This window comes from Dermacentor silvarum, unplaced genomic scaffold (genome assembly GCF_013339745.2).
Source record: "Dermacentor silvarum isolate Dsil-2018 unplaced genomic scaffold, BIME_Dsil_1.4 Seq819, whole genome shotgun sequence".
Classification (NCBI taxonomy): Eukaryota; Metazoa; Arthropoda; class Arachnida; order Ixodida; family Ixodidae; genus Dermacentor; species Dermacentor silvarum.
The window spans coordinates 45,542-58,228 of NW_023606825.1; the positions used below are offsets into that span (position 1 = coordinate 45,542).

At 45.2% G+C, this 12,687-nt stretch overlaps 1 protein-coding gene and 1 non-coding gene across 2 annotated transcripts in view; one reads left to right on the forward strand and one right to left on the reverse strand.

The window, feature by feature from the left end:
- The window catches only part of LOC119435670 (serine/arginine repetitive matrix protein 1), a gene marked incomplete at its 3' end in the record, with an annotated part of 29,944 nt that extends 19,935 nt beyond the window's left edge, over positions 1–10,009 (forward strand). The window contains exons 4-5 of the mRNA XM_037702410.1: positions 2,131–2,317; positions 9,766–10,009. Of these exons, the coding sequence (XP_037558338.1) occupies positions 2,131–2,317; positions 9,766–10,009 (431 nt within the window). The remainder of the gene's footprint in view (positions 1–2,130; positions 2,318–9,765) is intronic.
- On the reverse strand, positions 6,508–6,693 carry LOC119435671 (U2 spliceosomal RNA). Its single transcript, XR_005188861.1, has one exon. It is a non-coding gene; the product is annotated as a U2 spliceosomal RNA (small nuclear RNA).
- Positions 10,010–12,687: the final 2,678 nt, after the last annotated feature.

A 12,687-nucleotide genomic window follows, 5' to 3' on the forward strand; every position in this document is an offset into this window, starting at 1 on the left:
ATGGGTTCGGATGTAGTACTAAGTGAAAGAAAAGGCTTTGATGGTCGAAGTCATAGTCATGAGCATGACTGAGGCTTTCGCCTTGAGGCCTCTTAGGCGTAGCTAAGATAGTCCTGAGGACTCATGGCATGAATGTCATGACATGCGTGACATGTAGGTCATGAAATAGCCGTCTTGGTTTTGGTGCTGTCATGGTCGTTTCCTTAACTTGGTAGGCAGAACATCGATTCCCACAGGGCGTGGGATCTGCCGGCGTTTTGCGATCTTGATCTATTTCACGTCCCATCCCTGCATAGGATGGTTTTAACGTCGTAACCGAAATTAGTTATTCTGAATTTAAGCTATCCTTATTGAGGTCTACTTCACAGCTCATGCATGGTGCAAGGTGAAGTATTTAAAACAGTGGCCCTTCAGGTGAAACGAAACACCAGCTCATGCATTGCTTATGAATCGTAAGTCAAACTTTAAATTTAGTGTAGTTTCTGAACCGAAATTCTGAGTGATATGTGACCTAAAGCCCCACAGCAGCACAATCTTTGAGGAAAACTATAGAGAGGGGGTGGGTGTCCGGTGGAATGAAAATCATAGGGGGAAGGAAGGAGGTGCCTTTGAACCAATTTTTACTACCTGGAATTACCTAGCGTGGACACAAACGTGATAAACGTTTTTTTTTCACTGAGAACCGCGGTTCTTTATCGTACGACACAGGACGACTCGGTGACAACATTCAAGAAATTTTGGCTACAGTATAATTTACTGTAATATAGTTACTGTATAGTGTATCGTTATACTATTTAATAAACTGCTTAATATATGCAGTATATTCAGTATATTACACTGTGTCCGAAATTTATTGCATGCTGTGGCGGATTCTGTAGCGAAAGTGTCTTGTCCAATTAGACTGCGCCGTATGGCACGAATAGTACTGTACATTTTTAATTTAACTGACCGTACGAACAACTCCCTGGAATGCACCATGATGCATGTATAAATGGCGAACGGACTGGACCCATGATCTCGCTGGGGAGCTTCTGGGAGTGTCATTTTCGACGACAACACGTCACTTTCACATTATTTGGTACGGTATCGGCACAGGGCGAACCTATATATATATATATATATATATATATATATATATATATATATATACATATACAGATCTATACTGCTGACAGTGGTTCTGGCACTGTCCAAAAATAACTGTACTCCCATAGAGACATCAGGTGCACCGCTGTGGATGCTTGAGCGCCTTGCTTTTTTCTAGGGCTGCTTTCACACTTGGATGTAGTTCGAGGTTTCTTGCACAGGATTGGTACTGAATGAAGAAAGTTTTAATCCTTAGAAGCAAACACACTGTGGTATCCGGCTGCTAATGCGTTGCTTTAGATTATTTTATTTCTTCTTGTTTTTTTTTTGTTTGTAGTTACGTGAGGCCCCACTTGTCCCTGGGGCCTCACGTACTACATGCTTGTGCGAGCGAATGCCGTTGACGCGCGGCGAAGCATGGACGCAACGCGTGGTGTGATAAATTTTCGTAAGGGAACTTCTTGCGTAGCTTCCCCTGCGTTATACTGATGTATTCTACCTGATGTACCGAACGTGGTATAGCCGGACACTGAGCCAGAAACGCTGACGGTCGTATAAGACGATGCCAGTTCTTCTTGTTTTTTTTTGTTTGTAGTACGTGAGGCCCCCAGCTCGTCCCTGGGGGCCTCACGTACTACATGCTTGTGCGAGCGAATGCCGTTGACGCGCGGCGAAGCATGGACGCAACGCGTGGTGTGATAAATTTTCGTAAGGGAACTTCTTGCGTAGCTTCCCCTGCGTTCTACCTGATGTATTCTACCTGATGTACCGAACGTGGTATAGCCGGACACTGAGCCAGAAACGCTGACGGCCGTATAAGACGATGCGTCCAGCTCCTTGTAACACGAAATATCGCGCAAGTGATATGTTATATCTGAAAGTGATTGCCTGAGAGTATTGTCCTAAACTCGACATCTAGCGACTGTGCTCGCAACTGTCGTTGAGATTTGAGCGTTTTTCGGGGAACAAATTCGCCCAGTGGTTATATTTCTGTCTCAGAGATGTGGCAATATATTTTCTAAAGCTTCCAATATTGGTTTATAGGACAGTATGAAGCGAAGCACTGGAGACCTGTTCCCGTCTCAGGACTCACAGGCTCAGCGCGGACAACCTGTGACAGCGACATCAGATTATGACGGCCATCGGGCGCCTTCAGAGCCCGCCGACAATCAACTTTCCTTCATGCATCAACAGTCACCTCTTTCACCCGAGCCATCTAAATATACCGGAGGTGAGTCCCTAATAGTAGCATATGACCTGTATGCCAGAAAACGTTATCTTCTGTGATTCATACTAGAGCATTTATTTTTTCAAACGAAGTTTGTTATGAAGCACATATTTTCGGTGGCGTCCGTGTACGCAAAAAAGTCGCCGTTTCACCCGAAATGCAAATCATCGATTGCGATAGCAAATGCGTAGACAGCTATACGAAGTAAGGATAGTAGTTTTATCAGTCATGTAAACTTGGAAAGTAATTTAACCAGCACGGTGTCAGCGCGCTCAGGCAAACATGAACACTTCACACTTGATGACCGCGGACACTCGCTGTCAAAACGCTGGCGTGAGGAAGCGCGCGCGCAACAGCGAGCGAAGGGGCCTTCGTGCCGTGTATCGCTTCAAGGCAAACTAAGCGACGATAGCGGAGCACGCACAAAGGTATAAGCCGCCGTCGCACCTATACTCAGCCACTGATTTTCATCGGTGCGACGAAGTCGAGAAACTTGAGCGTTCGCCTGGCGAAGAACCGGGCTATGCAGATGACCAAGAGGCTTATTGTCACTTAACTGCACCCTGTTGCACGGAGCTAAATCGGGTGTCGTAGAAGCTAGATTGTCTATTTCATGTCTCATGTACCGGGCCAGTGCAGCAGCCGACCATAACTTCGATGACTTAAGGGCGCGCGCGCATCGACATTGGTACATCAGTTCGTCGAGAGTATTGAGTTGGAACTCGGCCTGTATGGTTGGAAGCGGAGTGAGAGGTGGTAGTCCCGTTCTGGCCCGTATGGCTTCGCGATTAACGGCCTTAAGGCCAGCTCATTCTGTCTTCGTGAAGTGTTGAAACTGGGCTCTGTAGACGAGTCATGGTTGCAGTACGAAACGGGCGAGAAGGCGAGCTGTGTCAGTGCGCGCTCCGCCAGATTTCTTCGTAATCCGACGTGTCAACTGTATCGTTTTTTGCGGCTTATTGCTTTGCCTTCTTGACCTATGGTCCTGCAGATCTGGAGGCATTCATTTCAAGGCCGAGTACAAGGAGAGTTGAAGCCTCGAGTAGTGGCTGCTGATGCAGATTTAACTGCAGAGGCCGGAGTGCCAGTAGACGGCGTCTATACTTGTTCGCTACCGTTATGTCCTTGTAAATTTCAAGCCCTATCTGAGCACACTTAGTTGTGTATTACGTTCAGGGCCTCTTGAAGAGCTTGTTCTTGGCGCAGGTTTCAGGATGAACTGACCAAACGGTGATTTCATCTGCATACATTATGTATTGTGCGTTACGTATCGTCGCAAGCTTCCAGGCTAGAGGAAGGAGGGCATTAAGGACTGGTGAGAGCGCAGATCCTTGTGGGAAGCCCCGATATGCGACAAACTGACCTGCTGCGTCGCCAGCCAGGCGAAGGAAGAAGCTACGAGCGTGCAGGAAGACTTGGACAAATGAGCAGACACGGCTAGGGAACTGAAGCCAATGGAGAATTCGAACAATTGCTTCGTGACTCACATGGTCATACGCTTTGCGAATGTCCATTGCCAGAATAGGGCGAATTTGTCGGCAAGGTAACGATGCCGTTTACAATCGAAGACCATAGGAGCCAGCATCAACCTGAAAAAAAAATTGAAGACAGTAGCTTGATATGCTTTTGTGCGCTTCCGCTGCTGCTGCCAGAATGTGAAGACAAACGCTCCGCGCAGCTGCAAGAAAGCAGTGTGCAGGTGGCGCTCACTGTAGGTACCAGTTCTGGAACCTAGAAAGTACCGCATCCGTTTTCTCTTCGCCACCGTGCTGCCGATTGCTCAGCTGCAGAAAGGTGATCACTTTCCGCCTTAGATGGTCCGTGCCGTGCCGGAGCGGGCAAGCAGACAACGGCATCGCTCGCACACGCCGCGCGTATGAGCCATCGACAAGGTCGGAGTTTTCATTTTGTGCAATTTAGGGCATATGTAACTTTCGTAGACTTAAAATAAAACGATAAAACGACAGGAAATGTCCTGGTGCTGCGGTTTCGGATGCAGCAACCACCGCGAGTCCAGGAAGGTGCTTTTCGCGATACCAATTAAGCGAGAAGAGCGACAGCAAGCGCCATGCTATCTGGCTGCACCGAATAAAGCTCGACAATTGCACTCCCAACTACATGATGACACCGCAAAGCTGAGAGGCTTTGTGGTATCATCGAACTGCGCAAATTCCATAATGTGATTGAGATGCTTCACGCGTTTGCTTTGTAGACTGCGGTTTGCCTTGCGCAAACAAGGCGAGGAAATGCTCAAAAATATGCAGAACCGAGCAAAATGCCAGTCGCAAAGCGTCGGAATGCGGGAGGCTGTGTAAAAAATAACATCATGTAGTGAGAAAACCACTGCAATAAAGATCGATCGACCTGCCAATGTAGAATTATAAAATATACATTTTGTCGTGTGTTCTTGTTTATTACGGCTCAAAACAACGGGAACGTCACCTTGATAACTTTATTTTAGCATCCCTTTCCTTGTACTGCAGTGAGCGACAGTTTATCCTCGTCGGAAGTCAATCTGTATCAATAGTTGCGAGAGCGGGTAAATCAGTAGCCACGTTCGAAAGCTATTACATCCATGCTTATAAACGATGCTTGGCAACGCTTGCTACCTTGTCTGCCTAAAAGATTCTGTGTGGAACACGAGCACAGGGTTCGTTTTGCAACGGGGGGCGTGCACTTTCCGAGGAGGGAGTAACAAACTTTTATTCAAACCAGCAGTTTAGTTGGCTGGGCCTATAGGCCTCCCACGTGGGGACGTCGAGGTCTTGCCTCTTCGCCGCCTCGCAGGCTTGCTGGATAACTCTATTTTAGCATCCCTTTCCTTGTACTGCAGTGAGCGACAGTTCATCTTCGTCGAAGTCAATCTGTATCAATAGTTTCGAGCGCAGGTAAATCAGTAGCCACGTTCGAAAGCTATTACATCCATGCGTATAAACGATGCGTCGCAACGCTTGCTACCTTGTCAGCCTAAAAAATTCTGTGTGGCACACGAGCATCTAGTTAAGCGAAACACGGTTTTGTTTGTGGAATTCACATGGCCCATTGCGACAACCATCGTGCCGGTCTTCACTGTAGCAAGCATAGAAAACACGAGGAAAAGCTGCTCGGAGTTTTTTGCAGCGCGTCAAATGGCTACGAGTTAGCTACGAGGGTAAAACAGTCAATGTAAACAAACCCGAGATTCACGTAGGCTTGCGACGTATAAAATGCTTAAAACATGAGTAACGTTACTTAACTATGCAATTAAGCAATTTAGTAGATTAGTCGGATAGCTTCCCAACGAGCACAAGACGTATCGGGAAGAACAAACGAAAGGCCGGCCGCGTAAATAGACCTTAAACTTAAACAGACCACCAAATAGAAACATAAATAGACCATCAGTACTTCCTCCTAATTAATGTCAAATATAGAATATAGTGTAGCCCCGTTCACTTTCTAATCCATACTGCTTTCATCTGTTTCTTAACGTACCGCCTATCATTTTTCGTTCACTAGATCATTGCGGAGCCCTTAACTACTTATCAAGAGTCTTTGTTAACCTTGAAGTTTGTCCCGTATGTTAGTAACGGTATAATGCAATGACTGCGCTTTTTTTTCGTTTCAAGAATAGAGCTAAGATTCCGGTCATGGCTTGGTAATGCTTGCCGTATGCGCCTCAACCCATCGTTATTCCGTAGAATTTATTCCCGTCACCTTGGTGTTCTGTGGCTAGTTCGCCTAGATAAATGTACTCTTGGACATATTCTAGGGGCTGACTGCCAATAGCGAATTCTAGTCCTCTCGCCAGGCTGCTGAACATTGCTTTTGTTTTCTGCGTACTGATCCTCAGAAGTACTCTACCAATTTGCTGGCAGAAGTCTTCAATCAAATCATCTTCAATTTACCACTTGCAAGTCATCTCAATCATGGCTGGACAGGACAATGTCATCTGCAAACCGCAGGTTGCTGAGTCGTCGTTGTCGTTCCTCAGTTCTAATCCTTTCCAGTCTAAGAGCTTGAATACTTCTAAGCATGGCAATGGCTAGCATCAGAAAGATTTTCAAGAGTTCGACGAAAGCTCGTCTGGTGAGGTAGCATGCTGTATTTAATAAAAAAATTACCGTCACTGACCAAATCAAAAACGGAAATTTTGACTTGCTCAGCGACCGTAATTTTACAGCGAATCTGTATATGGCTAGTTTCCAGTGGATCGATGTCCGTAGGCCAAAAAGCCCGAGGATACTGCAATACCAGGCGACCCACGGCGGAGGTTAAGCAGATTTCAAGCACTCCGCCAACTTGCAAACATAAGTTTGATATCTTCGGTCCAAATACAAGCCGCATCAGATATTAAGCTGATAAGAACGGATGCTACACTTTGACCCGCGTCGGCCACGTCTACGTTCGTACCATACACGTGTGCGCCACCCCGCGTATTCAAACTAGAGCCTACCAATCTGAGTGTCTTCTGCCTCCTGACGTCATGCTCTGCGTTGGCTACTTTCCTCAGTTCTGCTCTGACAGTGAAATGGGTAGGCCGCGTGTTACGGTCTATAGAAGAACAGCATGCCTACCAAGAACGATGGCGTGGACAGAAAAGGGAATGGGCATTGCGGCGGTGGAAGGAGACCACCGACGATGAGCGTGCTGCCCGCCAGGACGGGGAGGTGAACGGAAATGCGAACCGACCATTAACCTACACGCGCATCCTACAACGCTATCGCCTTTCACGAAGAACACTATACCGCCGCCTATGAATGAATGAAAAACTTTATTTCATGAGCTTTTCAGCGCATGCGCCGGATAAAAGTGGTTCCCACTTCACGGGAATTCATATGCTGTTCTCGCCGCCTGGCCCCTGGTTACGAGCCAAAGCTGGTCTTCCACGGCGGGGCTGGACAGCAAGATCTTCCATCGCTCTCTAAGGGTTTGGATGGATAGGGGAATCATGTTGAGGTTAGGATTGATGAGGAGTGGTGGGTGTTGTTGGCTAAATTTACATTCTGCTATCATGTGTTGGAGTGTACCTGGCTCGTGACACACCACCTAATAATGCTCTAACGCGAGACGAAGCCGTAATAAGGCGAAAAATCCAAACAAACACATATACACATTTGAGTCTCCACCACGCCATACACCCTGCACTGCATTCCTATAAATGCCCAGACGGCGATCAATGCGCTACGCTTTACCATTGGTATGGGCTTGCGCAAGCACACCGCAGCTCACACTCAGAACACACCCCACCACACGGCAATGCTAGGCAGCGCTGTCCAGCTCTGACTCCGCGGACCAGCTCAACATGGTCAACCGAGCGAGAAGGGCAGCTAAGGCAGCTAAGGCCGCTGGACTCCTGGACTGAGAGGGCCACTCACTGCAGAGCGGAGTAGCTACCTACACTCGTGTGCTCTTTTGTATAAAGTTTATTCTCTGTCTCTCCCTCCATGTGGCCCCGATCCCGCAAATTTGGAACGTTTCACCGGAGCAACGATCAATCGCCACATACACAACTTCGCGGGTAATCCACCTTCACAGAGTGGAATGGCACTGAATTGTTACATTAAATACATTAGAAAGAATGTATCTCCTGGCCTTATCCTGCCTCGACCAGTATTTTCCTGCTTTTCTTTTCTAAATAATTAAGGTAACTGTAGAATCTTCATAGACATTTTCCAAGTTATTCATGTCTCGTTATTGACCTCCTTGACTATACAATGTTTCCATGACTGCTGGTATTCCTACTGAATCAAACGCCTTTTCCTAACTTTGATAGTCGTATATAGAAATGTTGGTTGTGCTCGCGTATTTTTGGATTATCTGATTGATGGAATAAATGAGATCCATTGTAGAAGTTCCCTTTTGAAACCAGCCTGTTTTCTGGGCTGGCTGAGGCCAAGCATTGCCATGATTCTTCGGGAAGTTACCTTCGTGAATATTTTGTTCAATACCGAAAGCGGACTAACACGTCTGTAATTATTCAATTATTTCACGTATATATCTTTTATTATGCATTACTATGATGTTGGCGTTCTTCTAACTACCTGATGCAGTTAATTAAAGTACTGAAGCAATGCTAATAAAGGATAGCCACCTTTCGGAGTATAATAACGCCTCCATGCTTAATCAAATAGGCTATTATTCTATCTTATCTCTCCACTTTTTTTCTGTACGTGTCTTGCAAAGTACTTCTAACCTCGTCGCTAGTTAGACAGGGAACTTGTGTATCCTGTTCATCACTGCGTTCAATCAGTCATATTGTTGCCCTGCATTGGCACTGTATAGTTGCGCGTTTAATTCCTCTTCTGCGTTTACTATATCATCGAAATAACTATGGACATTTCCGTGCTTATCTTTCACTACGTACAGCTTGTTCTTTCCCATGCCAAGGTATTGGCTTATCAATTTCACACTGCCCCCATTTTATTGTGATTAGCATGCTAAGGGTACATCATTCCCTTTCCGCAGGCTGTCTAATATCGACAGCCTGCGGAAAGTGCATGATGTGTGCAAAGTGCATGATGTGCACTGCATGATGTAAAAGTGCATGATGATGATGTACACAGACAGGCACATATACAGGGTGTTTCAGCGAACGCTTTTAAAAATTCCCAACGGTTGCCTGTGGCAGATAGCACAATTCTAGTTTATGAGCTGGTCTACTCGAAGAGGCGGACATTACTTGCACAAGAAATTCAAATACATAATCGAATAGTTAACAAAAAATTACTAATTAGGCTATTCACTACTTAGCTGATGGCCCATATTGCAATATACAAATTGTAGCCATGGAGTTCGCAAGGCGGATCCACTTCGAACGAATTCGCGGGAGGACACCAGTTTCGAGATATTAATTCCCGAACTTTGCGGATAAATGCATTGGCATTGCAGTTAGTTTCTTAACTAAACGTCGCTTTATGCATTGAAGCACAAAATTAACTCGAGCGCCAATCCATTTTTCCGCAAAGTTAGGTTGCATATTTCTTTCTCTAGGTGCCTTACTTTCACCTTCAAATGCAGCTTCCTAAAGTAGCTTAGAAAATGTTTCACTTGTTACCTGTTCTGTTTTAAAGCTCCAAGTTTGCTTCAAAACACTTGCCTGAATTCGTCTTCTTATTTCCCGGGCTGCTTCCTAGTTGGCCTGTTTCTTCTTTAGTATTCTTGCTCTTTCTCTCTTCAATTTGAGAGATATTGTTGACCACACTAAGCTGTGATGGTTACTCTTTAATTTATCTAACACGTGTATATTCTATGCACTGCTGGGATGGGCACAGATTATGAAATCGAGAAGTGCGAGCAACATTCAAGTCACCACATTTCGGAAAACTGTACATCGGGCTAAAGCTGCTTAAGCCGTTCCTTAATTATATTATCTTCCTAATTAATCATACTACATGTTCCTCCCGTGCCAATAATAATTAGACACTACCTTTATAAAATTTCTGGGGGCTAACAAAATTATAATGGTTACGCAGCTATCGCCGAGGGTGAGCCGGTGATGCAAGGTATTATCCAAGAAATTGCGACAAACCATGGCAAGAAAAAAGAAAAGAAGAAGCACAATGCGGAGAAGGATGACAAGAAACCTGCCGAGTCCGCCGAGAACAAGGCGACGAAAGAGGAGCGAGCTCGTCAGCACAAGGCAGTGAGCAAACAGGGTGCCGACGAGGTTATTTCCCTGGGGTCTTCGGACTCATCCCTTGGCAATAAATCGCCCACGTGAGTACACTTACTCCCCGAGGGAACTGACGCTTATAAAGCAAGTTTCAAACAAACGAGACAGCGCGTACAGAATGGCGGAGTGCTTTAGAGATTGTCAGGCACTTCTCGCGATTTTTTTTTCGAATAGTACATAGTAACTGCGTCTGCCACAAAGCTTCAGAGGATGGGGCGTTCTGAAATTTCGAATAGAACGTCAGACTCAATTTCCTACTGCACTAGACAAGTACAAAAAGAGATGGAACACAAAAAGTTTCAGCCACTTTTATTCACGTTCAGCTCTCACCGAAATATATGTATTTCACTGATTTAAGCTTTTCTGCTTTCTTCATTAAAGACCTTAGGAATTGAGCAACCAAAGTTGAGCGCACCTTGATGCAGTTTGGCTTAATCGCAGTAGTTTCCGATGGCGCGGTACAGCTTCAAAATTAGCCATATAGAGCTTGGTTTAGCTCCATTGCTTGAAACAAGTCTATTTCTGAAATTAAGCCGTAATAAATAAACTGGAACAGACTTTCGTGCTTCCAATTGTATATAAGAAAAGTTGTCGATCGCAATATATGTAAAGCGGAGTGTGATGTGCTCAATAATTTATGCTGTATAAGACTAGGGAGTCGTTCTGCACTTTTGCACATGCCACGTGCCCTGCAGCAGAATTCTCAGTGACTCCTACCTACAAAATCTGAGGCAAAAAATTATGCGTCCTTCATGAACAAATTCCATTTGAAGTTTCCGCTTCACCTTTGATCCGAGGTAAGAGAAGGCAAAAGTTCACTTTTCCAGTAGCTTTTACTGAGCGCAACGGATCATGTACAGCGGTTCAGGGCGAATGTAAGGTCCGTCCACACTAAAGAAAATAGAAAAACGCGCAGTAGACTGACGTCGTGAAATCCACACTGATCCGCATTTTGCGTGAAGCAGCAGTTACGTGACAACGCTAGTTCCCTCGTTGCGTTTGAGATCTCTAAAATACATGCACTTTTACAGACGTCGCCTTTCACTGTGTCTCGACGGCAGCTAATCGAAGTCGCCATGCTGCGGGTATCCCTGACTGCAGTTACCTTATCTTAACTGGTGTGTGTGTGTGTGTCTGTGTGTGTGCATTTGTGTGCGTGCGCTTTCTGCTAATTTGGACGTAATCCTAACGCGATGCGACCCGACTATATGACTATGTGACGTTTAAATAGGGCGTGCACCTCACAATCATCATCATCAGCTTTTTTTTATGTCCACTGCAAGACGAAGGCCTCTCCCTGCGATCTCCAATTACCACTGTCTTGCGCTAGCGTATTCCAACTTGCGCCTGCAAATTTCCTACATCATCCCATCTGGTTTTCTGCCGACCTCGACGGCGCTTCCCTTCTCTTGGTATCCATTCTGTAAACCTAATGGTCCACCGGTTATCCATTCTACGCATTACATGGCCTGCCCAGCTCCATTTCTTTCGCTCAATGTCAACTAGAATATCAACTATCCCGGTTTGTTCTCTGATCCACAGCGCTCTCTTCCTGTCTCTTAACGTTAGTCCTAAGATTTTTCGTTCCATCGCTCTTTGTGCGGTCCTTAACTTGTTCTCGAGCTTCTTTATTAACTTGGAAAGTTTCTGCCTGATGTGTTAGCACCGGTAGAATGCAATGATTGTGCAGTTTTCTTTTCCACGACAGTGGTAAGCTCCCATTCATGGTTTGGCCATGCCTGCCGTATGCACTCCAACCTAATTTTATTCTCCTGTAAATTTCTTTCTCATGATCAGGGTCCCCTGTGAGTAATTCACCTAGATAAACGTACTCCTTTACAGACTCTAGAACCTGACAGGCGATCCTGAATTTAGTTCCTTTGCCAGGCTATTGAACATTATCTTTGTCTTCTGCATATTCATCTTCAACCCAATTCTTACACTTTCTCTATTAAGGTCCTCAATCATTTGTTGTAATTCGTCTCCATTGTTGCTGAATAGGACAATGTCATCTGCAAACCGAAGGTTACTGAGATATTCGCCGTCGATCCTCACTCCTAAGTCTTCCCAGTCTAAGAGCTTGAATACTTCTTCCAAGCATGCAGTGAATAGCATTGGAGAGATCGTATCTCCTTGCCTGACCCCTTTCTTGATAGGTAACTTTCTACTTTTCTTGTGGAGAACCAAGGTAGCTGTGGAATCCTTGTAGATGTTTGCTAAGATATTCACGTATGCCTCCTGTACCCCTTGATTACGCAATGCCTCTATGACTGCTGGTATCTCTACTGAATCAAATGCGTTTTCATAATCTATGAAAGCCATATAGAGAAGTTGATTGTACTCCGTAGATTTCTCGATAACCTGATTGATGACATGGATATGATCAATCGTAGAATATCCCTACCTGAAGCCAGCCTGTTCTCTTGGTTGGCTGAAGTCAAGTGTTGCCCTGATTCTATTGGAAATTATCTTGGTGAATATTTTATACACACTGAAAGCAAGCTAATGGGTCTATAATTCTTCAATTATTTAACGTCTCCCTTCTTATGAATTAGTATAATGTTGGCGTTCTTCCAGCTCTCTGGTACACTTGAATTTGTGAGGCATTGCGTATAAAGGGCCGCAAGCTTTTCGAGCATGATATCTGCTCCATCAATTATTAAATCGACTGTTATTACATCTTCTCTAGCAGCTTTTCCCCTGGTCATATCTTTCAAGGCCC